Source organism: Macrotis lagotis, chromosome 7 (assembly GCF_037893015.1).
Source record: "Macrotis lagotis isolate mMagLag1 chromosome 7, bilby.v1.9.chrom.fasta, whole genome shotgun sequence".
Classification (NCBI taxonomy): Eukaryota; Metazoa; Chordata; class Mammalia; order Peramelemorphia; family Peramelidae; genus Macrotis; species Macrotis lagotis.
Genome location: NC_133664.1, coordinates 200,341,643 through 200,366,942, shown reverse-complemented (window position 1 = coordinate 200,366,942; position 25,300 = coordinate 200,341,643). Strand labels below are relative to the sequence as shown.

General features: G+C 37.1%; 1 protein-coding gene across 1 annotated transcript in view; it reads left to right on the top strand.

Moving 5' to 3' along the window:
• VWF (von Willebrand factor) overlaps positions 1-25,300 on the top strand; it is a 212,002-nt gene that overhangs the window by 99,955 nt on the left and 86,747 nt on the right. The window contains exons 16-20 of the mRNA XM_074194426.1: positions 5,418-5,658; positions 7,376-7,470; positions 9,323-9,483; positions 21,473-21,576; positions 24,374-24,512. Coding sequence (XP_074050527.1) covers positions 5,418-5,658; positions 7,376-7,470; positions 9,323-9,483; positions 21,473-21,576; positions 24,374-24,512 — 740 coding nt within the window. The remainder of the gene's footprint in view (positions 1-5,417; positions 5,659-7,375; positions 7,471-9,322; positions 9,484-21,472; positions 21,577-24,373; positions 24,513-25,300) is intronic.

Sequence of the window (25,300 nt, the reverse complement as noted above, 5' to 3'; positions counted from 1 at the left end):
AAAGTATATTTAATTTAATATGGAAATAACAAAATTTCCCTGCCTTGTCTTTATTCCCTTCTCAACTTCCTTCTACTCAAACATGATTTCTCAAAACTTAGTGGGCTTTCCTACTTAATTTCTTTTTAATCAATTTTAAAGGTATAAATATGTAGAAAAATATAATTCCCCCAGAATATATAAATTACATAAATTTCAATTTAGAATCTAAATTGCCTTTTTATGTGATAATTCTTCAGTGAATCAGAATATTTATGTTTCAAGTACAAAGAAGCAATTCTTGGATGAGTCTATTCAGATTTGGAAAGCACTACCTGATAGTTTAAACTGTCTTATTATTTCATGAACATTCAGATATTCATGAGGAAAGACTTTGACATGAGTAATCTAGCTATTGTCATTGTTCATTAATTTCATAGTCTGAGATAGCTTATTCTAAAATCTATTTGGAAGATCTGCTAAGATAAAAATTTTCATTAACATGCAAGCTATTCTTGTATTAGGTTGACATCAATTTACTTTCTAATTGAGGATCAGTTGGACATTTAAGTCCTGAAATCAGTTAATCAGTAGTCATTTATTAAATAGCTAACACATGCTGAGCACTATGCTAAGCACTGAAAATATAAAGAAAAGCAAAAGGCAATTCCTGTTCTTAAGGAGCTTACAGTCTAATAGACAAGGCAACATGCAAAAGAATTGTGTACAAATAAAATGCACATTGGCTTTCTGTCCTTATATATTATTATTCTATTCCATACACTCTGCCCCAGGATCAAAAATGGAGCAATTTCTGGCCTCTTAAACACCTTTCTTTTTCTCTGTTTTTGGATCAAATTGTTGCTAATATCCTTCCCTTTCTACTTTGCCAGGTGAATTCCTACCCATCCTTAATAAAGTCCAATTTAAGGGACACTTCCCCCAAGAGGTGTTCCTTTCCCTCATCCTTCCTAGAGACTTTTCCATCAGACAGCATTTGCTTGGTACTTCTCCTATGCATTCATTAATGTTGTGAAGTGGTGGGATTCATTGGTTCGGCAAAACTAATACCTAAATTTTTGTTGAGTTTGGCAATTTATTTGAATGTCTTCACTGATGTTATATAACATGGTTTATATTTGTTCTGGAACTCATTGGTAGAGAGAGTCATCTCAGGGAAATTCCCTTTATCCTGGCAGAGCCACAGCTCCTTGCCAATTTATAATCCTAAAGAATTACCTGGTCATATGAAAAATTGCTCTGAATCACTACTTATTAGAGAAATGCAAATTAAAGCATCTCTGAGGTACCACCTCACACTCTCAGACTGTCCAATATGACCAGAAAGGACAGTGATCAATATTGGAAGGGATGTGGGAAATCTGGGACATTAATACATTGTTGGTAGAGCTGTGAACTGATCCATCCTTTGTGAAGAACAATTTGGAATTAAGCCCAAAGGGCAACAAAAATGTGCATACCCTTTGATCCAGCAATACCACTACTTGGTCTATGCCCTGAAGAGATTATGAAAAAAGGGTAAAAACATCACCTGTACAAAAATTTTCATAGCACCCCTGTTTGTGGTGGCAAAGAGTTGGGAATTAAGTGAGTGTCCTTCAATTGGGGAATGGCTTAACAAACTGTGGTATATGTCTGTGATGGAACACTATTGTTCTATTAGAAACCAGGAGGGATGGGAATTCAGGGAAGCCAGGAAGGATTTGTATGAAGTGATGTTGAGCGAGATGAGCAGAACCAGAAAGACACTGTACACCTTAACAGCAACACAGGGGTGATGATCAACCCTGATGGACTTGCTCATTCTATCAGTGCAATAATCAGGGACAATTTGGGGCTCTCTGAGATGGAGAATACCATCTGTATCCAGTGAAAGAATTGTGGAGTTTGAACAAAGACCAAAAACTATTACCTCAAATTTTTAAAAAAGTTATTTTATTATATATTTTTTCTATCTCTTATACTTTATTTTTCTATCTTCCTTTCTCATCTCATCAATTTAGATCAATGTATACCATGGAAACAATGTAAAGATGAACTGTGAGAGGTGGGGGGGGAGGGAAGCTAGATTAGGGGGGAAAATTGTAAAATTCAACAAATAAAATCTTTCCAAAAGTAAAAAAAAAAGAGCTGCGGGGGGGGGGGGGTATTGAGGGAAACTTGTTTTTTTAATTATTTCTTTATTAAAGATTTTATTTGAGTTTTACAATTTCCCCCCCAATCTTACTTCCTTCCCCCACCCGCCACGGAAAGCAATCTGTCAGTCTTTATTTTGTTTCCATGTTGTACCTTGATCCAAATTGAGTGTGATGAGAGAGAAATCATATCCTTAAGGAAGAGACAAGAAGTCTAAGAGGTAACAAGATCAGACAATAAGATATCTGTTTTTTTTTCTAAATTAAAGGGAATAGTCCTTGAACTTTGTTCAAACTCCACGGCTCTTTATCTGGATACAGATGGCACTCTCCTTTGCAGACAGCCAAAAATTGTTCCCAATTGTTGCACTGATAGAATGAGCGAGTCCTTCAAGGTTGATCATCACCCCCATGTTGCTGTTAGAGTATATAGTGTTCTTCTGGTTCTGCTCATCTCGATCAGCATCAGTTCATGCAAATCCCTCCAGGTGAGGGAAACTTGTTAAGCAGCTACTATATTTGTCAGAATTAAGGCATGAATATGCAGAATTTCCTTTAAATTTACCTTGGGAGCATTTACAACTCAGAAATAGGACCTAAATAAAAAATAGACAACTGTTGTTTTGGTGATTAGATTTTAAAATTAATTAATTTTAATAAAGTAAAAAGTAACTTAAAGTCAAAAGTGTGTATATTCAAACTCCCCAACTTCCCCACCCCCTTGCCCTCTACCTCTAGCCCAGTTGTTAAAATTTCATTTACCAGTATATTTCTGGCTTAAACCAGAGGCTGTTCTTGAACACTGAGAGAGCTTGAGGGTCCCCAATTTAATTTTTTTTTTTAGAAGTGGTTGCTCTTGGCCTCTTCCCTCATCTCTCTCTCTCTTACCTAACCTTAATGACTGAATAGGTGATGCTTCAGTCAAACTGTGATCTGGCAAAGACCTAGCTTTTAAAAAGCCAAACAAGTGTTTTTACTATCCATGGCCATCTCCAGTTGTCCTGATTCATGGTTCTGGAGGTGAAAGTGAGGTTGGTGACTTAGCACAGCACCCCCTCACTCAAATCCAATTCATATGTTTGTCATGGCATCACCTCCCTGATATCATGGTCTTTTCCGAAAAGGAAGAACAAACATCTTTTTTTTTAAACTCCAAGACTTTCCAACTTTTTTTTTTGTTTTTAAATTCATTCATTCATTCATTCATTCATTCATTTATTTGTTTGTTTTGGATTTTACAATTTTCCCCCTAATCTCAATTCCTCCCCTCCCCCACAGAAGAGGATGGTCTTCTATCCATCACAATTCTGATTCCTCCCATGTAGCTGTATTATAATAGTATATGTCTTTTCCCCAAAAGGACACTAATTTATATTTATATTTATATATTTATATTTATATATTTATATATATAAATATATATGTATATATATATATATACATATATATATATATTTATATTTCTCCCAAAACCTAGTACAGGGTTCTGAACACAGCAGGCACTTAATAAATGCTTGCTGAATGAATGAATGAGTAAAGACCCCCCCCCCCACTGTAGTAACCTGATTATGATACTTTCATTTTTTACTTTCTTTATGGGTTTAGCCAGCCTGAAGAGACCAATTTGGAAGCAAAGAGCTCTTTTACACTGAACAATGGGATAAAACTATCCTGCAAATAACAGCTTGGGAAGGATTCACATTCATGTAGTGCCTTAGAATTACAAAAGACCTTGATGTACAATAGAGTGAACCTCATTTGAGCCTCCCAAGTTGTGGCATGTTCAAATAATTCTAATGATTGCCCCACAAAGGTGTCTCTGTGCTAATGAAGAGAAACAGTTGCTGTTTATACTTGTCCAAAGTGTTTGCTCTGGGGAATCCCTAAACCTGATTGCCACACCTCACCCTTTGCTGGTCTGAAGGGTGTTGTAGTTTCCCAGCATGTCAGAGCCAAGCCCTTGTCCACACCGTGTGAAGCTGGCCTCCTCTGAGAGCCTAGAATATTTCATTGCAGTCTCTCTCATCTCAAATTGTCAGAGGGCAGAGGACAGCAAGTGGTTGGTTATCCTTTCTCTTCCCAGCTATAAGCTACAGGCTGTGAATTGGAATCTTATTGGTAAACAGATCTTTTGTGAAGGAGACTGGACTTGGGATTTTATCTGAAGTAGGAACTCCCTCTATCAAGGCATAGATAGTGCATCTGCTCTACTGCTTGGGATCTTTTTTGAGCTACCTGGTGGGGGAGGCGCTGAGAGATGAAGTAATTTATTTAGTCAGACAAGTATATATCAGAGGCAGGTTTTGAACTCAGGTCCTCCTGATTTTTTTAAGTCAATTCTCTATCCATTACAAATTTTACCTTTTATTCCTCCCTTTCCTGAACCAGTGTTTTCACATGATTAGTAAAGGTGTAAATACAGTGAGGAATCTGAGAGCACAAATTTTACCTTTTATTCCTCCCTTTCCTGAACCAGTGTTTTCACATGATTAGTAAAGGTGTAAATACAGTGAGGAATCTGAGAGCACCAGTTAGACAGTTAGGTGATTTGTAGATAGAAAGCCTTTTTCTTTAACTCACTGGAAAATCTACTAAATGTGTCTCACTTCTATAGTCTCTACTGGGTCAATTAATTAACTCAGTTTTGTATTTGGGGCAGTTAGGCAGTACAGTCAATAGATCATTGGGCTTGGAATCAGACACTTATCTTCATGAGTTCAAATATAGTCTCGGTCACTTTCTAGCTGTGTGACCCTGAACAAGTTAATAAACCTTGTTTACCTCAGTTTTTTCATGTATAAAATGTTCTAGTGAAATCTTTGCCAAGAAAATCCTAAATGGGGTCATAAAGAGTCTAAAACAACTGAACAACAACAGCAAACTTTGGTACTTAAATCTATTCTTAATGGACCACCAAGAAAAACCCCTGGGACCAAGTCTAGACTATACTCTTTCATTCTCTCCCTCCCTCCCACAGTTTCTCCTTAAGTTTCTTTGAGCATTCCTACCTTGATTTTTCTCTTTCCCATTGCTCTGATGATATATTATGTGCATCCCAAAATGATAAAAAGTCTCTTCAAAACTCATACAAATATGTATAAAATAATTATATATAATGGAAGAAAGCCCACTTTTGTTGGGGAAGGGGCTTATTCATCATGGCTGCAGGTAATGATACCTCTGAATCCAGGCAAGAGGGTAGCTATTTACCATTCCTCTCTCACCATCATAAATGCTAAGACAAAATCCCTCATACTTATTCTATTTTTTTCTCTTCTCCAGCATTAAGCTGTCCAGAAGGCCAGGTCTATCAGCAGTGCGGGACTCCTTGCAACCAGACCTGCCGCTCCCTCTCCTATCCGGACACTGAATGCAATGAGATCTGCCTCGAGGGTTGTTTCTGTCCTCCTGGGCTGTACACTGATGAGAAGAGGAACTGTGTGCCCAAAGCTCAGTGCCCCTGTTATTATGATGGGGAGATATTTCAGCCTGAAGATATCTTTTCAGACCATCATACCATGTGGTGAGTACCTAATGGTAGCATCATAGAAAGGAATTTTAGAGTTTATCAAGACCAATCCACTGGCAAGCTGCTACAGTAGTAGATAAGGTATTAGACTTGTAGTCAGGAATATTGAGTTCTAATTCAGCTTTAGATTTTTAACTAAGTGACCTTGGGCAAGTCATTTAACTTTAGTCTACTTCAGTTTCTTCATTTTGTAAAATGGGGGTAATAAGAATGCCTTCTTCCCAGAGTTATTGCGAGGATCCAATAAGATAAGCCAGGCACACTTGATAAACACTTTTTTTTTTGCCTTCTTTAAATTTCACAAATGGAGACTATGGTACCCAGATAAAGTAGCTTACTCAAGATCACATGCTATATTTAATGGCAGATATAAGTATCCTGACTCTTCTACTGCTACTTAGTGAGACTCATGCCCATAGCTAGTAATTCACAATCTTTGGGGTTTTTTTTTTTTAGTTTTTTGCAAGGCATTGGGGTTAAATGGCTTGCCCAAGGCTACGCAGCTAGGTGATTATTAAGTGTCTGAGGTCGGTTTTGAACTCAGGTACTCCTGACTCCAGGGCCAGTGCTCTATCTACTGTACCACCTAGCCGCCCCAATCTTTGGTTTTTTGAAGTGTCAACTATTCCCATCAGCTCTCATTCTCTCTCTCTTCCTTACTTGGTCCTACTTCTTCATCTCAACGAATGTGATGAAACCTGAAGGAGATGATAAGGCGGCAGAGTTAGGTGGGAAAGTAGGCAGAATCTAGACTTGGAGTCTTTATGGAAGACTTCAATTCTAATTATGCCTCAGATGTTTACTAGCTGTATAATCCCAGGCAAGCCTCTTAACCTTCCTCAGCCTCAATTTCTTCATCTGTAAAACCCTCACAGGGTTGTTGTGAGCATCAGATGAGAAAACTTATATTAAGTGCTTTTCAAACCTCACAAAGTGCTGTATAAATCCAAGCTATTAGCTATTATTATTAGGTGAAGTATTTGAATTCCTTGGGGAGAAGTCAGAAAAAATGAAATGTATTAAATGGGCATGCGATCACCTTTAAAGACAATGGGATTGGTCAACCACAGTACTATGATGTCATGCTTTTGGGGGGCCCCTTCTGAGACATGAATGATTCTATTCAAAGTTCCTTTTCCAGTTCATACAGCCCACAAACAACAGGTTGTTGTAATAGACTGGCCAGTGTCATTCAGTTAGTTTATGGAAGACCAACATTAGAACCCAGACTTCCGTTATTAATCATTCTTTTTTTATGAACTGAAACTGCCAAGAAAATCTTCTAGACAAAGGGTTCTTCCTGATTGACAGTTCTCCTGAATTTTTCTTGCTGTCTTACTATGTGCCTCCCTCATAAAGCACAATCTTTTGGACACAAGCTTATATTTTCCCTTCCCTAGGCTTCCCTTCCCTTCCTTTGCCTTCCCTTTTTTTTTTTAAAGCAAAGAGAACTTTCTGTCTATTTGTAGCCATCATTTATTCATTTCTCAAACAACCTTTGGGAGAACTAGTGGGTGTGGTATTAGTAAATATAATGGATGCCAGTAAAGACCTTTGTACTTGAGTTGTGTTTTGAACCCAATCTGCAAAGTCATATTGGCTTTTAAGACTGGAAGTCAGACTAAACTCTTAATTAAAAATGAGAATGCATGGGACAAGTCTATTTATTTCATTTTGAGAAGGATTTAAATGGGTTTTTATTTTTCTGCAGCTACTGTGAAGATGGTTTTATGCATTGTAGTACCAATGGACTTCCTGGTGGTCTGTTGTCAGCTGCTGTCCTTGACAGTCACCCATCTTCACGAAGTGAGTGTAACTAGACTATGATGAGTGAATGTGTCTTTGCTTGACCTTATTTACCACTGACCTAGAGAGTATTGTCCCAGTCCTCAGAGTAGGATCCATAAGGACCTGCAAAAATGCAGAGAGGTAACATCAACAAGCAGACTCTGAACTCATATGTACTGGACTAAATACTGAAGGCTGACCCCAAGAAGGTAATTTTCTCTCTTTGGTTTCTTGTCCTGATATTACTGTAGGAAAATCTAATATATACTCTGTTTTAGCTCATACCTATGTTTTCTGAAGGTAGGTAACACAGACTCTAGAGCTCCTACAAGCATTCAAGATAATAAATGCAAAATTGGCTATGGGATAGCTCTTATATTTCACCACATAGAGGAAACCAAGATAGCAGGATAGAAGGAGATGTTATGACTCAGCTCTATTACAGCAAGAAATAAAGATCTGATTACCATACAACTTACCTCCCTAGACTGCCTGTGGGTATGATTCAGGTCCCTTGAGAGATGAAAAAAACCAAAACAATACCCCCCAACAAATTAAATCTTAGGGTTGGCTATCTGACAGTTTGATTGACTGTTACTTTTAGAGGGGAAAAATGGGGAGGGCATGAATAGAAACAGGCCTTAATTGGTTATGGAAGAAAAGGATCACCATATAGTGAGATAAATATAGATTAAAAACTCCTCTCTAATTCCTACTCTCCTTTCTCTCTACCCTCCCCCCATCCCCCAAGTCAGGAAAAGGTTTCAAATGAGCCTATTCAACCAGAGAAGGTAAACTTCTGATTTATTTGATGACTGAAGAAAAGATCTTTCTTTACAAGAAAAGGGCTTTAATGAAGACCAGTCACAGAAGGAAGGTGGGGGGAGGGTGTCCTTGGTGAAGGAAAAGTCACTCTATCTTATTCTGACCTGAGAAAAGAGTGTTGTTGTTTAGTCATTCGGTTGTGTTTGACTCTTTAAGACCCTGTGACCTATACTGTCCATGGCTTTTTCTTGGAGTAGTTTGCCATGGAAAAGGAGTGGAAGAGTTGAAGGGAGGAACAGAGAGAAAAAAAGGGGGATATCGAAGAGGGGAAGACAGATATATGGATAAAGACATAGAGACTGAGACAAAAAAAAGAGATAAACAGAGAAGAGGAACCTTAATTAACCCCAAGACTTTTTTTTAGTTGAATGTTATCTGAAAGGCATTTGGTTAAGTATGTCCTATTTCTTGTCATATTGGAGTCTTCCTTAGATCAATATTAGGGCCATGAATATCAGGAACTAGAAAGGGTGAAAAATAGGAAGCATATTTGGAACCCAATGCAGGAAGAAAGGAAGTATCAGCTTATGGCATCAACAATCAGAAAAATCTTTTGGGAGGAGAGTGCAAAAGAATAAGTGAATGTGGGTAACTGATTGCTGTATATATGCATATATATATATAATTTTCCTCCAGATTAAATATGTCCTCTCCAGTTTGAGCAAGGAATGAGTTGTTTTGACCTGTTAAAAAAAAAGGAATAAACCTGAAGATATAAAACCTGAGCTGGAAGCCATAGAAATCTGAATATTACCTAAATCCAGTGCCTAGAGAGGATACTGAGATAAAATTAGCTGAAAAACAGAGACAAAGTTTACCGTAGCCAGATCATTTTTATATACTTTCTACTGGGGTGGGGTTTAATGTTTTCATGTAGCCAGCCCATCTATGAGAGCTGCTAAGTTGCAGAATCACAGAACACTGGAGGAGACCTCCAAAATTTTCCAGTCTATTCCTCTCATTGTGTACTTCTGGCTTAATGGGGTCAGCAGTTGCAGATAAATCCATATTGATTGCATTCTGATATTTCTTTTTTGTTTTCAAGTCAAAAGGAGCCTAAGTTGCCGGCCCCCCATGGTCAAGTTTGTGTGTCCTGCCGACAACCCTCAAGCTGAAGGGATTGAATGTGCCAAGACCTGTCAGAACTATGATTTGGAGTGTATCAGCCATGCTTGTGTCTCTGGCTGCCTCTGTCCTCCAGATATGGTAAATGGGGTAAATGGGGTTTCATTTGTTACTAGGGAAAGGAGGAAATTTGAAATACCTCTCTTATTCTTTCCATTTTATTTTCCTGATAAGGACAAAGAGTTGGAGCTTGAGGATATGATGAAATGGGAATTAATCTCTCAGGTCTCTTTGAACTATGAATTCTAAGATTCTAGGAAATGAGTAAGGAGAGACAAAAAAATTCACTTGAGGTGGTTAACTGTTTCTTTTTACTAGATATTTAGACGTACCACTCTCTTGAGTCTTTTCTAACCAGTTTCCCCCTGGTTTTTCTTTATTTTTATATTTTCTTCTTAAATACTAAATAGGGAAATTTCTTTTTTCTTTTTTCTATATTTTCTTTTATTTCCCCCCCATAATTACATGGAAAAACAAGTTTCAACATTGACTTCTAATACCTTGGTTTCCAGATTTTCTTCCTTCCTCACACTATTCCCACTCATTGAGAAAGCAAGTTATTTGATATGCGTTGAAAGTGTGTAGTCATGAAAAACATTATCACAGTAGTCATGTTGTAAAAGTAAACATCCCCCTCCCTGGGAAAAAGAGAAACCTCAAGAAAATTAAAGTGAAAAAATATGCTTCAATTTGTATTCAGATACCATTAGTTCTGTCTTTGGAAAGGATAACATTCTTTATCCATCAGAGTTCTCTTGGATCACATCATTGCTGAGAAAAGATAAGTCATTCACAGTTGATCATCCTGCAATATTACTGTTACTTTGTATATAGTACATTTCCCATTGCATCTGCTCATATAAGTTTTTTTTACTAAGAGCATCCTTTTCATTATTTCCCATAACAGAACAGCATTTCATCTCAATCACATATCACAATTTGTTTAGTCATTCCCCAACTACTGGACATCCCCTCAATCTCCAACTCCCCACCACCAGAAAAGAGCTACATATCCATATATATATATATATATATATATATATATATATATATATATATATATTATACACACATATACATGTATATATACACATACACATACGCATACATATACATACACATATACATATACATATACACATACACATACATATACATATACATATACATATACATATACATATACATATACATATACATATACATATACATATACATATACATATACATATACGTTCTTTTCTTCCCATATTTCATCTTTTTTGCAATATAGACCTAGAAGTGGCACCACTAGGTCAAAGGGTAGGCAAAGTTTTAGATTTGGGGGGTGGTTCCACATTGCTCTCCAGAATTGTTGAATCATTTCACAACTCCTCCAACAGTGCATCAGTGTTTCAATTGCTCTATATCCCTTCCAACATTTGCCATTTTCTCCTTCTATCCTATTAGCCAATCCAAAAGATATAAGGTAGTACCTCAGAATTTTTCCAATCCACCTTTCTTCTATCAACAGTGTTAGGAAATTTTTAAAAAATGATTTAAATAGATTGCAATAATAACTTCACCTGAAATCTCTTCATATCTCTTGATCATTTATCAATTGGGGAATAGTTCTTATCTTTTATAAATTTGACTTCTATGTTTAAGAATGAGGTCTTTATCAGAGAAATTTGTTTCATATTTTTTCCCACAGTTACTATTGCTAACTGTATCACCTCCATCCTATTCCCCCATCTCCATTTATTCTATTCTCTCTCCTTTTACTCTGTCCCTCCTCAAAAGTGTTTTGTATCTGACTGCCCCCTCAATAGGCACATTTCTTAAGATAACCACATTCTTATACTTTTCACTCCTCATTCCCTTTATGTTTTCTTCCTTGAAAAAAATCTCATTTACTCCCCTGGCTTTTCACCCTAATGCAGATCACTTCCTACTCTCTATTATCACTGAAATCTTTTCTGAACTCCAGAACCATATTGCCAGCCAATAATATATCACCTGCACCTTAAACTTCAGAATACCTCAAGATTTTAAAAGTTGAGCTTGTTATCTATACCTCTAAACTGTTTCCTATCCTGACTTCACAATGCTTATCAATGACCATTCACTTTTTATATCAGGTTAGAAAACTGGTGGCACTTTACCTTTTCTTTACCTCTTAGATTAAATATGGTTATTAAATATGATTTGATAATAATAAAATCTGATAATACTAAAAAATTTTATTTCTCACCTTTTGTCACTTTTATCCTTCTTTTAATTCCTCTCTTTTCTTGGTTTTCACCCTAACACAAGTCCAAATTTTCACTTCCCTGAATGAATGCAAAGCATCCTAACAGGTCTTCCTGTCTCCACTCTCAACCCTCTCCAATCTATTCTTCATGTCATCCACTTCTTTTTCAGTTGTGTCTGATTCTTTATGATTCCATTTGGTATTTTCTTAGCAAAGTTACTGGAGTGGTTCGCCATTTTCTTTTCAAGCTCTTCTTACAGATGAGAAAACTGAGGCAAACAGCATTAAGTGACTTAATGTCACACAGTTAGTGTCTGAGGCAAGAGTTGAACACAGGAAGATGAGTCTTCTTGACTCCAGTCTGAGTGCTTCATCCACTACATCATCTGACTTCTCTTCCATTCTTCATGCCACTGCCAAAATTATCTTTCTTAAATGTAGATCGATTCAAGTCACTTCTCTGCTCAGAAAGCTTGGGCAGCTTCCTATTGCTTACTAAGTGAATTCTATGCTTTCTTATTGGGCATTCAAGGACAATCTGACAACACTCCTTCCAGCCTTAACTTGTATAAAAATGCTTTTTGCATTCTTTTATGGTCCAGCTCCACGTGCTAAGATGGATTTTTTTTTTGTTTAACAACATGGCCTGATTCTTTTGGTTTTTATACCTTTGTTAATACTATTTCTTTCTTTCTTTTTTAAATTTAATATTTATTTATTCTCATTTTGTACAAATAATGTTTTTTATACATTAATAAAATATTCTTGTTTGAGAATAAACAAAATACCCCCTCCCCCAAAAAACATAGACTCTCTTGAGCAATAAAGTAAAGGGGGAGAGAAAAAAATTAAAATTAAAAAAATAATAGTAATAATTGTAGGTATGGCCAGGTGGCGCAGTGGATGGAGCACCAGCCCTGGAGCCAGGAGCACCTGACCCCATATCCGTCCCCATACACCCAACAATCACCCAGCTGTGTGACATGCAAACCACCCCAACCCCACTGCCCTGCAAAAACCATAAAAAGAAAAAAAAAGACCTAAAATAAAATAAAATAGTAATAATAGTAGGGGCAGCTGGGTGGCGGGACAGAGCACTGGCCCTTGAGCCAGGAGCACCGGGGTCCAAATCCGGCTTCAGACACCCAATGATCACCCTGCTATGCGGCCCCAGGCAGGCCACCCAGCCCCATTTGCCCTGCACCCCCCAAAAATAATAATAATAATAAAAAATGTGCTTCAGTCTGTTCCAATACCACCAACTCTGTCGCGGGTGGATCTCATTCTTTATGATAAGTCCATCACAAAAGTTACTTCCATATTTTTCCACCATTGCCATTGCTGATCACAACTCCCTCCTTTTGTATTTCTCCCCTACCAAGTACTATGTTTTCTCTCTCCTTTCAGGGTAGTTGAGTGGTGCAGCAGACAGATCTCTGGCCCTGGGGCCAAGAGGCCCTGAGCCCCCATACCACCCCTTAGGCCCAGCTTCCACCTGGCCCTATGGTCCTGGACAGGCCATCCAATCCCAGCCCCTTGCAAGAAGTAAAAAAGAAAATGTGTTATGTCTGATCACTCTCCCCCCCATAATACTATTTCTTATGCTTGAATGTTTTCATTCTTTCTCTCTTCACTTCTTGGATTCCTTCCTAGTTTTTAAAGTCCAACTCAGAATCTATTTTCTCCTTGAGCTCTGCCTTCCCTCAGTTGTATCCTTCGTTTTATCAGTAGTGATTTCCCCCTTAGATCACAACTTTCTTTGCATCTCTCTATTGCACTTATGTAAGATTGCTTATTGTGGGTTTCAGTTTGGGTTTTCTCCTCTTCCTGAGGGGAAGCCTTGTCTTAGACATGTCTTAGACCATATCTTATCTAACTAAAATTTTTATCTCCCTCAACCTAAAACATACTGTTGACACTGATTATGTAGAAAGAATGATTACTGGGTGCTGAAAATATAAAAAGATAAAAATTATTTCTATTCTCAAAGAGCTTCTGATCAATTTCCCTGGATTTTCTCTCCTATATATGTCACTGATACTATATGTTTATGGCATAGAAATGGGGGATACGTGCTTGTGAATTTGGGCTCAGTTATCTGCACTAGAATTTTGTAAACTAAAGTTTTGATAGGAAGTTAAAATTTCAGGCTTGCAAAGAGTTATATATTTCATGTCTCCCACCTCCAAATCCTTCTGCACTTTTCAGGGGAGCCACTAGGGAGTACTTCTTGCCAGTTCTCCTTTGGTTATAGTCCCCCACCAGGCCTCTGAAAAGACTGAAAATTTAATGGAAGAATAGTGATGTTTATAGAACTTATCCACCACCTATAGTGCACAAAGAAAGCCTTGTTTTTGATGTCTTAGTATAAGGCAATTATTTAGAATGGATGACACTTCAATTAAATTAAACCTGACACGTATTTATTGGATAATCTATGTGAGGCACTATGCTAAATTCTGCCTGGTCCAGAGACGAATGTTTCAGAACACTCCCTGCACTCAAGGTGTCTACAGTCTTCAATCCAGACTGAAGATCTTAGATCTATGAAAGAACCAGAAAAATAAAAGGGGGCCAGGGTAGAAAGGAATTTCTTGCCACCTTTAATATCTTGCTTCTAATCCTTAATAAATATAGCTGTATTGCTTCTCACATAATCCCTAGAAGATATAGCTTTTTCCATATGAGAAGGATACAAGGCTTGGAGAGAGCAAAGAGGTTTTTAGGCATCATTTAGGATCTTGGATTAATGCTAGTAATAGGAACTAAGGGTTCTAGCTCCTTCAGAATGAGTCTCAATGAGGTGGGGTTTTTTTTTGTGAGGATAAATGAAAATAAGCATAATTAAATATTAATAAGCACAATGATGATTTCATTATCCCAAATCCTAAGAGGATGATCAGTCTAAAAGACTGAAATGAAGACATATAGTGGGGATTCCTTTTCCTTGGCATGGATTCAGAGAAAAGAGGTGTTTTTCTTTTTTAAGGATTTTGCAAAGCAATGGGGTTAAGTGGCTTGCCCAAGGCCACACAGCTAGGTAATTATTAAGTGTCTGAGGTCAGATTTGAGTTCAGGTACTCTTGACTCCAGGGCTCTATCCACCAGATAACTGGGAGATTTGTACCCAATAACAGGTAGTTAAAATGTATTTAGCTGATGTCCATGTTGTTACAGATTGGATTATTGTTGGTTCACTTCATTAGAAAACAAGGCTAAGGGGCAATTTGCTTTGATTGAATTAACTAGAGTAATAAAGGCAAAGTAATTCTTTAAGCACAAGAGGTATGCTGGCTATAGTACAGGTCACATGTTCTCAGTTGAAATCGTTACTACAATGGAAACCTCCAATTTGAGCACAACTGAAATTTTGTTTGAGGTTATTTATCAGTTCCATCTGAACATTAATACCAGCCTGGGGCTGGTATGGAATGGGGGGCACATTAAGATCTCTGGAATTAAAAAGAAGACTTGGGGTAGTTTACGCATATAATCTGTGATGGAATACTTCTCACAATTTTAGCTGCCCAAATTTTAATTGAATTCTTCAGCTTTGGACTCTGATCTGAATCTCTTCTTCCTAATTGTATTATCATTCAGCCCCCCACCCCAGCAGCCTTACTTTCACTGCCCCAAGTACTTTGTCCCACAATTTAAACAATATCTCTTATTTCCCTTTTTGAAAATTGGGAGATCTACCTGCCTCTGGTCTTATGGTATTTCTTATTCACCGAGTTTTTTCCAGGATCATCAACAGTGGTTTAGCAAACATATCAATCAGTTTTTTTTTTATATCTTCAGATTGGTGAATTAATCACTCTCATTGAGGACAGCTAGCTGCTCTGTTATCTTATCTTGTTTTCCCTCTCCCTGTTTATCATTTCTGTCCTATCTTCTAAGGATTGTTTTCCATGGTGAAGAAACTAGATATTAGTGAGGTGAATAGTTCTACCTTCAACATATTATCTATTATTGTCTTATGCACCTTTACTATAGCAAAACCTCAAACCAAAATATGAAAAACCACTTTTTATCACACTCAGTATCAGCTTCAGCTTCATGTGAAGTTTTGAATATTTGATACTATCTCATGTATCTGTGATAATATTTGTGTTGCTGCTTAGTCATTTGTCTTTTTCCTTTAACTCCTATTTATTTCCTTTTATAAAAGATGTTTACTGTGTTCTCTATACATACAATATGACATCTATGGGCAACTTTCCATTTTCTATTTCCCTGGCAACTTTTGTGTTATCAGAGTTTTGTTCTCCAAGGCACTTTCTGAACTCTTGAATTCAAATCCAACCTCAGAGACTCACCAGCTGAGCAACCTTGGGAAATCACTTCACCCTATTTGTTTCAGTTTCCTCCTCTGAAAAAGAGTCAGAGAAAGAAACGACAAACCATTCCAGTATCTTTGCCAAGAAAACCCCCAAATGAAACACCATTTGCTATTTGAGGGTAAGGACTGTTTTCATTTTTTGTTTTTGTATCCCCAGATACAAAAAAGGCTTTAAAAAAAGGCTCTTTGAATTGATTTGAAGCAAACAGCTGAGCCACTCATCTTATGTTCTTTGGCATATCTGTATTACCGCTTTCAGCCACAGGGTGGTGACAGAATACAGCTGGCTAAATTAGTGCTCTCAGAATATTCAACTCCCCTCATTTTGCATCTAAGGTAACAGAGACCTAGAGAGGCTATAGGTTATATAATATAGTTCACTAAACTAAATATTTCAGTTCCAGTTGTTAAATACATATTATTTAGATAGTTTGACCAGTATTTTTTGATTAAAGATGGATGTTTAGTACTGATGGTCTACATTATAGCCATTAAAAAATTATTCCAATAGTTCAAGTTATCCCCAACTAGTTCCAGATTGCCTCCTTCATCATCCCCACTCTTTAAACTTTAATCTCTTCCCTCTACTATTTGTCAACACACTCATCAGCCTCATCCTTAAAAATATTTTCCCTTGCTCTAATTATCTCTGCTACCTCTTCTTTTAAAATGTTTCCTCTAATTTTTATCATTCAATTTTATAATTTTGAGTTATAAATTTTCTTTCTGCCCCATTCCCTTTGAGAAAAGCAATATGATATAAATTTTATATATATGAAGTCATGAAAAAATATTTTCATATTGGCTATGTAGGGGAAAAAAGCAAACAAAAAAGAAGAAAAGAAGTAGCAGCAAGAAAAACAAGGACAATGAAAAGTCTGCTTTAATCTGTACTCAGAATTTATCATTTTCCTAGAAGTGGAGAGCATTTTTCATCATGAATAGTCTTGGATTGTTGTCTTGGACAGAATTCTTAATACTGCTTTTTGGTTAAATCTTTTTTAAAGGAGTTTTAAAATTTGTTTTATTTATTAAGGCAATGGGGTTAAGTGACTTGCTCAAGGTCACACAACTAGGCAATTATTAAGTGTCTGGGGTTGGATTTGAACTCAGGTCCTCTTGACTCCACTGCGCCACCTAGCAGTCCCTTTGGTTAAATCTCTGATAAAACTGACAAAACTAGATACTTCTACATATTCTCCTCTTAATCAGTTTTGAGCCTTGTGCAGTTTGGCTTCCAATCTTATCATTCAACTGAAACCACTCTCTCCAACATCACCAATTATCTCTTAATTGACAGATTTAATTGCCTTTTCTCTGTCTTCATCCATCTTGACCTTTCTGAAGCCTCTGATATTATTAATCATTCTCTTCTTGATACTCTCTTCTCTCCTGCTTCTCCTACTATTTAACCATTCCTCCTTCTCCTTTGCTGCATTTTGTCTTTTCTCCAGTGATAGTATTTCACTTAGTAAATCTCACTAACTCTTGCAGCTTCAATGACTATGCAGATGATTCTCAGATCTATTTATCCAGCTTTAACTTGTCCCTACTTGCAGTCTCCCATCTCCAGCTACTTGGGACATCTTGAACTGGTGGTTCTCAAACTCAACATGTTTCAAAACTAAACTCATTATCTTCCCCCCTCCCCAAATCCATCAGTCTTTTTACCTTCCTTTTTCTTTCAATCTCTCCTGAGTTCCCATCCTGAATCACTAATTGCTTCTTGGACATCTCAGATTGGACATTTTATAGGCATCTCAAACTCAACATGTTCAAAACAGAACTCATTATCTTTTCCCTTTACAAAAATGAAAACAAAAACCTCTTAAATCCTTTTACTGTACACTTTCTTTTTCTTCCCACTCCTTTCCTACTATTTATTTTAAGAAGTGAGAGTGTTATTTTATTTATTCTTTTAAATCTCTTATTGATACTTTTTTTTGCATCTACAACTACCTAGTAATTCCTTCTTCCCCTAATAGAAGCCCTTCCTTGTGATGAATAGGTGTAGGTAAGTAAAAGAAATCAACACACTGGTCACATCTGAAAAATGTATGCCTATATAGTCTACCTTCTCTCTCCCAGGAGAAACAGGACCTGCTTCACAGTCAGCCTTCTGAAGTTCAGATTGATCATTTTGTTGTTTAAAAGACTTTCAGTGATTTTTTTTCCCTTTATATTATTTGGTCATTCTACAGCAGTTGATTTAAGTATTCCTAAATCGATTAGAAATTAATTAATTAATTAATTCTTGTCTTTTTTTAAAAAGTGCAATAATATTTAATTGCATTCCTATATCATAACTTCTTTCTTCATTTTCCAATCAATAGGAGCCTACTTTCCTTTTAGTTCTTTACTGCTAGTGCTGTTAATATATATGTATGTATATTATCTTTGGGACCTCTTTCTCCTTTGTCTTAGATTACTTTTCCCTCTCACCTTCTCTTCTCTTGTTCTTCTCTGTGCCCAGTTATCTGAAGAGTAGGCTATCTGTCGGATCAGTTTTCATCCAGAGAGTAAATATGGGGGCTCAGTTAGAACTGACCTTGCTTAAAGGTGGATGCTATAGTACCTTAAGATTATGATTTAAGGAGAACTGAAATAAATTTTTATAAAACTCCGGGGATCCTTAACTCAACTTACATTCACGTTAATTATTCAGGTCTTCCCAGAGATATCAAATGCATCCACAGGCACTACAGAGAAAATACCTAGGCCTGTTGGGATCTTTTGACTCAGTAGCCAATCAAAAAGTATCTTTTCTTGAGGTTGGAGGGAGTGGAAACAGGATACAAGTACATACTCCAAATCAGGGAGTGGACCCTTCCATTTCAAGTGCCTTTCTAAATCCAGACTCTTGCCTCATAGATTGGTAGTGGGGAGCAGGCCGAATTGCACATATACTCTGAGAATGGGACTACCATTGACCAAAACTTCAGTACCCTTAGAAAATTTCCTACACCTTCTGAAGTTCATACTTCACCAAACTGACAAAAATCATGCTAAAATGAGATTCATTTAGATTAATAACCATTCTCTTTTAAAAGGCAAATGATTTTGAGAGAATAAAATGGGATCATCTATAATCCATAATTTAGCCAATACTCTCCCTCTTGAGTACCAGTCATATGTGACTAACTACATCTTGGATATTTATAAATATATATTCTGGAACCATCTCAAACTCAGTGTGCCCCAAACAAAACTCATCATCTCTTTGCAAGACTTCATCTTTCTTTTGAACTTGAATTAATAAATGACACTATTTATTTAAAGCCTTTCTATATGCAAGCATGTTTAAAAACCCCGGGATACTAAGAAAAAAGACAATCCCTATCCTCAAGGAGCTTATTCTGATAAGGAAACAATAAAATATAGGGAAGTGATGGCTAGGGAAGAAGGAAATCAGAGGTATGGTCAGTGGAGCCTTAAACAATTGAATGATGTCTCCTTTCCAGAAGCAATAGAGATGTGTGTGTAGGTCAGCAGAGAGGATATGTCTGAGTAGAACCTGAGCATTGGTGCCAGAACAGTAAAATGGGTGACTAGATACAACAATATAGTGAAATCCCACTAGGAAAAGTGGCCTCAGGGTGGGAGCTGAAAGTTCACCAGGCAACATGGCCCTAGGGTAGGAGTTAAAGGTCCACCTAATAACATGGCCCAGGGTGGGAGGTGGAGGTCCACCAAGCAACATAGTCCCAAGGGCAGGAGCTGAAAGTCCAATTAAGAGAGTACAGCAGGAGAAATGGTAGTCCTATTTCTACCAAGGGCACTTTTATTCTTCTAGCTATCCTCAGTGTCACCTTTTTGAACTTTAGTATCTTCATCTACAAAATGCAAAATTGCTCTTCTTCAAGTATAGGCTGTTGTGAATTTTGTAAGCTTTAATGCATTATTTAGATGCAAGCTATTATTATTATTATTATTATTATTATTAGAGAATCCCTATTCTAGAACATGTTCTGTTGCTTTGAAGCGAAATTATTAGCAAGCATCATTCTTAATAGGGGCTTGGATGTGAAAAGTGAAAAAAAAACATTAGATGACTAATGATCCAGGACTAAATGTCACTTTTAGTTCTTAGAGGTAGGAGGGAGACAGCCTCAGAACCAAGATGGACTCCCAGAGAATGGAGACAGGATGGTTTAATTAAACATAATGACAATGATAATAATAACCATATCCACCTAGTACCTTTATTATCAGGAAAAGAACAGTAGCCTAGGAGACTATGAGTCAGGATACATGGGATCTAGACCACTATCTTCTAATTTTGACTTTGTGTAATAATTGTCATTTCTCTAGACCTGAGCTACCTAAAATGAGGGGTGGTGGTGATCAGATAACTTAAAATGCTGAAATGAGTGAAGATCTTTGATGTCTTTGAAGTCTGCTTTTAGCTCCAACAGCTCAGAAGCAGCTTGGTGGCACAGTGAATAGAAATCTAAATTCAAATCTATCTGTAAATACTGGCTGTGTGACCCGGGCAAGTCACTCAACCTCTATTTGCTTCAGTTTCTCATCTGTAAAATAATAACACCTATCTCCTAGGGTTGTTGGGGGGATCAAATGTGATAATATTTGTAAAGCACATAGCGTATAGTAGGTCCTCTGATAATGATGATGATGATGGAATTTTATAGCTAGAAGGAGTTTCAGCGGTTGCCTAGTTAAACTTGGAAAGGAACAAGAATTCCCTCCCCATCACATCTCCCTAAGATAGTGAAGTGAAGATTTTCAGTGACGTTTTAGGAGGCTATGATTCTAGTCTATGGTTTCAATGAACTGTCCTAATCCAGACTTGAATTTTTGGGAGTTGGGACCTAACCCTATTGATCCTGAGGCATGTATATATGGGATGTAAATATGTGTGTGTACATGTGTATGAGGGCGTATGGTGATTCCAATTTTTGCACAGTTTCCCCTGAAAATTGGGCATTTATTTTAATAGATCACTCCTCCGTATTTCAGAAGGGTGCACTGAAGAATTGTGTTGTCTTTTCTCTACTGCTATTGCCTTCAGATCTCATCAGTTGTGTTCATTATTAGGAAGATCAATGACTAGTCTCCTAATTCCATCCAAAGACTTAAGCTATTTTAAGTATAAATTAACTTTTATAAAGGATATACTTCAAAAGTAATAATTTTTAAACATTTCCCCTAACAACTCACTAAAGTATTTACTTTAGTGAATTTATCCCATCTTTTCTAGGACTGAGTCCTAGGGCTGGATTCCTATGGCAGAGGATACTTGGAGTAGAGAAACTGATGGCTCAGATTAAATCTATTTATCTATCTGTCTATCTATCTATCTATCTATCTATCTATCTATCTATCTATCTATCTATATTTAAAAAATTTCTGGTCCTGGAGTTAATACATCCTCTTTAGCAGATATTCCCCGAATCAGAAAGTTTAGTCTACTACTAGAGTGAGGTTTCTGGTGAATCATCATCGCTCACAAAGCCTTTGGGTTCTGTCTCTTTTAGGTCCGGCATGGAAACAAATGTGTCGCCCTAGAAAGATGTCCCTGCTTCCACAAGGGCAAAGAATATGCTCCAGGAGAAATGGTGAAGATAGACTGTAACACTTGGTAAGATGTAGGAAGAGGATAATGGAAGCAGGAGACTGTGAGAAAGGGGCTTTAGGGAATAAGATGAGAAGGGGGAATAAGAAATGGGAGATAGCATGACAATTGAAAAGGACAGTCAGAACAATTAGGGACTTCCCACCTTTGTATTGTGAGAATTTAGTCACATTTTTCTCCCTCCCTATGACTCAGATTCATCACATATAAAATGAGACAATCATGGAATACCTTCATCACCTCTAAATGTTACAGAAATCTAGTGCAGGACATAAGCTCTGACCCACTCAGAGACAGTCCTGTTAGATCACTCCTCCGTATTTCAGAAGGGTGCACTGAAGAATTGTGTTGTCTTTTCTCTACTGCTATTGCCTTCAGATCTCATCAGTTGTGTTCATTATTAGGAAGATCAATGACTAGTCTCCTAATTCCATCCAAAGACTTAAGCTATTTTACGTATAAATTAACTTTTATAAAGGATATACTTCAAGTAATAATTTTTAAACATTTCCCCTAACAACTCAAAGACACACCCTCCCCTACACCCCTTTCTCCTCCATTTTTGGAGAACTTGCTTAAAATTGAGCTCAATTCATATATAGTCTTGATTTCAAGTATTCATCCAAAGATAGCATTTCTACTGCAAGGATTCTTGTCTCAGCTACTGATGGACTAGATTCCCAAAGGACAACCAAAGGCTATTCCTTTGCTCCATGGTAATACTGATGACTAGGTTGGCCATTGATGACTTGGCTTGAACTCTGAGGCCAAGATTTCTGTGGCTCTCCCTCTCCCAACCTGTCTAAACTCCTTAGGTCAAGGTAAGAAACTCCCTTCCCTTAACATATGTGAAAGTGTCCCTAGATCTCCCAAGAGCAAATGAAACCAAAGAAGTAACTGGAGCTGTCAGGCTGACTTTTGAATGCATCCACAGGTGTATCTGGGTTGATGTGATTCTTGTTCAGAAAGACTTATCTCCTAAGGTAGAGACTCTGGAAGATGAAGATATTGGGGAACAAGATGCTCTGCTAAAGTTTGGGCAGGATCCACTCTTTACATCACTGATGCAGAAATGATAGATGATGAAGTCATATATCCTTGCAGTATTGTAGACATTGTCATCAATGTTTTTGTGTGCTTTATCTTATGAACATTGTCCTAAGAGCTATGTTATTAATAGGGATATAGAAGTCAAGACAAGTTAAATGATTTGCTCAACAATATACCTTCTAGTTTATGATCAAACTGGGAATAGAAGCCAGGTGGTCCAACTTCCAGTCCTTTGTCCCTTTCAGTGTTCTCTTTGAACTTCTACCCCATAAGTACATGATGAAAGACCTTTTCTCTGGAGAGTTCTAAACTTGAGAAAAGGACATTGAATAATTCTTTATGAAAGCTATAGGTCTTGCTTCTCTAAAGCTTCTCTCAACTCCAATCACACTTCATAGTCAGCTTCTGGAGTATATTAAACATCATTGGGGAGGTGACCCCCAAGGGGACTGTGATGGTGATATGGAGTAGGATTGTAGTGTTGCTTTTTTCCCAGGTATGAGATCTTTTTGATATTCATCAAATTTACAGGGACTGGAAGAGATTACCTTGGAAAAATTTTATGGCAGAAGACAAACCTATTTGAATTTAAAGCTATTGATACCATATTCATGGTCTGCATGTCAGGACCATAGATTTAACCTACTAAGGATATTAGAAGCCATCATGTTCAACCATCTCATTGTACAGATGTGAAAACCAAGGTCTGGAGAGGTTAATTGACTTGCTCAGTATCACACAGCTAAAAAGTGTCTGAAGTAGGATGCAAAGCCCTATCTTTAAGATGTCAAATCCAGTATTCTATCCACTTTGCTACTTAGCTGTCTCCATCTCCCTGAACAAGTTCGCATACCACTTTGTAATTGGAAAATCTGTGATTTGGGATAGATGGTCAGAGGGCTTTATTCCATAGGCTCAACTTTGTACTAACTGAATTTCTCTGGGCAAGTAATTTCTTTTATTTAATAAAGGTGTTGGACTAGATATCTAATATTCAGGTTTAATATTTTTTGATTCTGGAATCAAGGTTTTTCAGTCCTTCCATAATCATTTATATTGATAAATATAAATAGACTTGTAGAGTCTGCTCCATCAAGACTATTGCTGAATATTATAAGTAATAGTTACTGGATGAGAGTGCTCACAAGCACTAATTATGAGGAACAATTTATAGGACTTGAGTAAAAGATTGAGGATATCCTCCAAATCATGATCTGAGAAGGCAGCTAGGATCATCATGCTGAGTCAAAGTAGGAGATATACCAATGGTTCAAAATAAGAGAGAACATAAAACAAAAGGAAACATTTATATTATCAGCTCTTTAAGGTGGAATAGAAAAAACATAACTATGAAAGGAAAAGACTGGGGTTGAAAGCTTAACTCTGATATTTGCTACAAGAATAATCTTGTTCATGTCAGAGTCACTCTAGGGCTCAGTCTCCCTATCTTTAAAATGGGAGGGGCGGTTGAACTTTATGACTTTGATGTTCCTTCCAGCTCTAAAGGTTCATACAACATTTTCCTTACAATAACTCCATGAAGTAGTTAGTGCATGGAATTATTAACCCCATTTTACTTGAGGAAAATGAAGGTCAAAAAAGGTGAATGGACTAATCTGTGGTCATGTAGCTGGAAACTGTAAGAGATGTGATTTAAACAAAGACTTCCTGATCTCAATTTCAACACTCTCTCCACTCCATCATGTTGTTTCTCACTTCATTGTGCTGTCTCTGTTTTCTCTTTTCTTCCAAGTGTGTGCCGTAATAGAAGATGGGATTGTACAGAAGCGGTGTGTGATGCCACCTGCTCAGTGATTGGCATGGCCAACTACCTGACCTTTGATGGCCTCAAATATACATTTCCAGGCAAATGTCAGTATGTCCTAGTGCAGGTAAGAGCTAGGGGTGACGAAAGGAATGTTTCTGTGGACGCGAATTGAGAGGTACTTCCTGTAATTTTAGAGTTGTTCAGTTAGGATCATGAATTACTCTCTACAGAGAAAGACCCTATGGCTTAGTTGGTCCAGGCCTATTTTCCATTTATTGAGAAGGTAATCTTGAGAAGCACTATAGGGTGTTGGAAAGAACATATAACTTTCAAAATAAATGGATTTGAATTCTAGTTCTGTTATCAGCTGTGTAAATGTAAGGAAATTGTTTAATCTTAATGAATTTCTATGTTCATTTATAAAATACGGTTTGGTATAATAAAGCAAGCAAGGAAGATTAGGTGGTGCAGTGGATAGAGCACCAGGAGTGGAGTTAGGGAGACCTGTGTTCAAATCCAAACTTAGTCACTTACTAGCTGTATGATACTAGGCAAATCACTTAACACTGTTTGCTCAGTTTCCTCATCTGTAAAATAAATTGGAGAAGGAAATGGTAAACCACTCAGTATCTTTGCCAATAAAACCTCAAATGGTGTTGCTAGGAGTTAGATATGACTGAAACAATTGAACAACAATATTATATAAAGAAGGTATACCAGAACCTATTACATTTTTTGGGGGAATGTGTATGACTGCAAGAGGCTTTCTTTTTCTTCAGATGATTTGATGGAGTCCACTTTGAAAGTAGGGGGACAAATGAAATGACTTCAGAAGTTGTTTCCATCCCAAACTTCTTTTGGTCCTTCCAAAAGTTTCCTTTTTCAATTCAGTATAATAAATTTGGGGGAGGT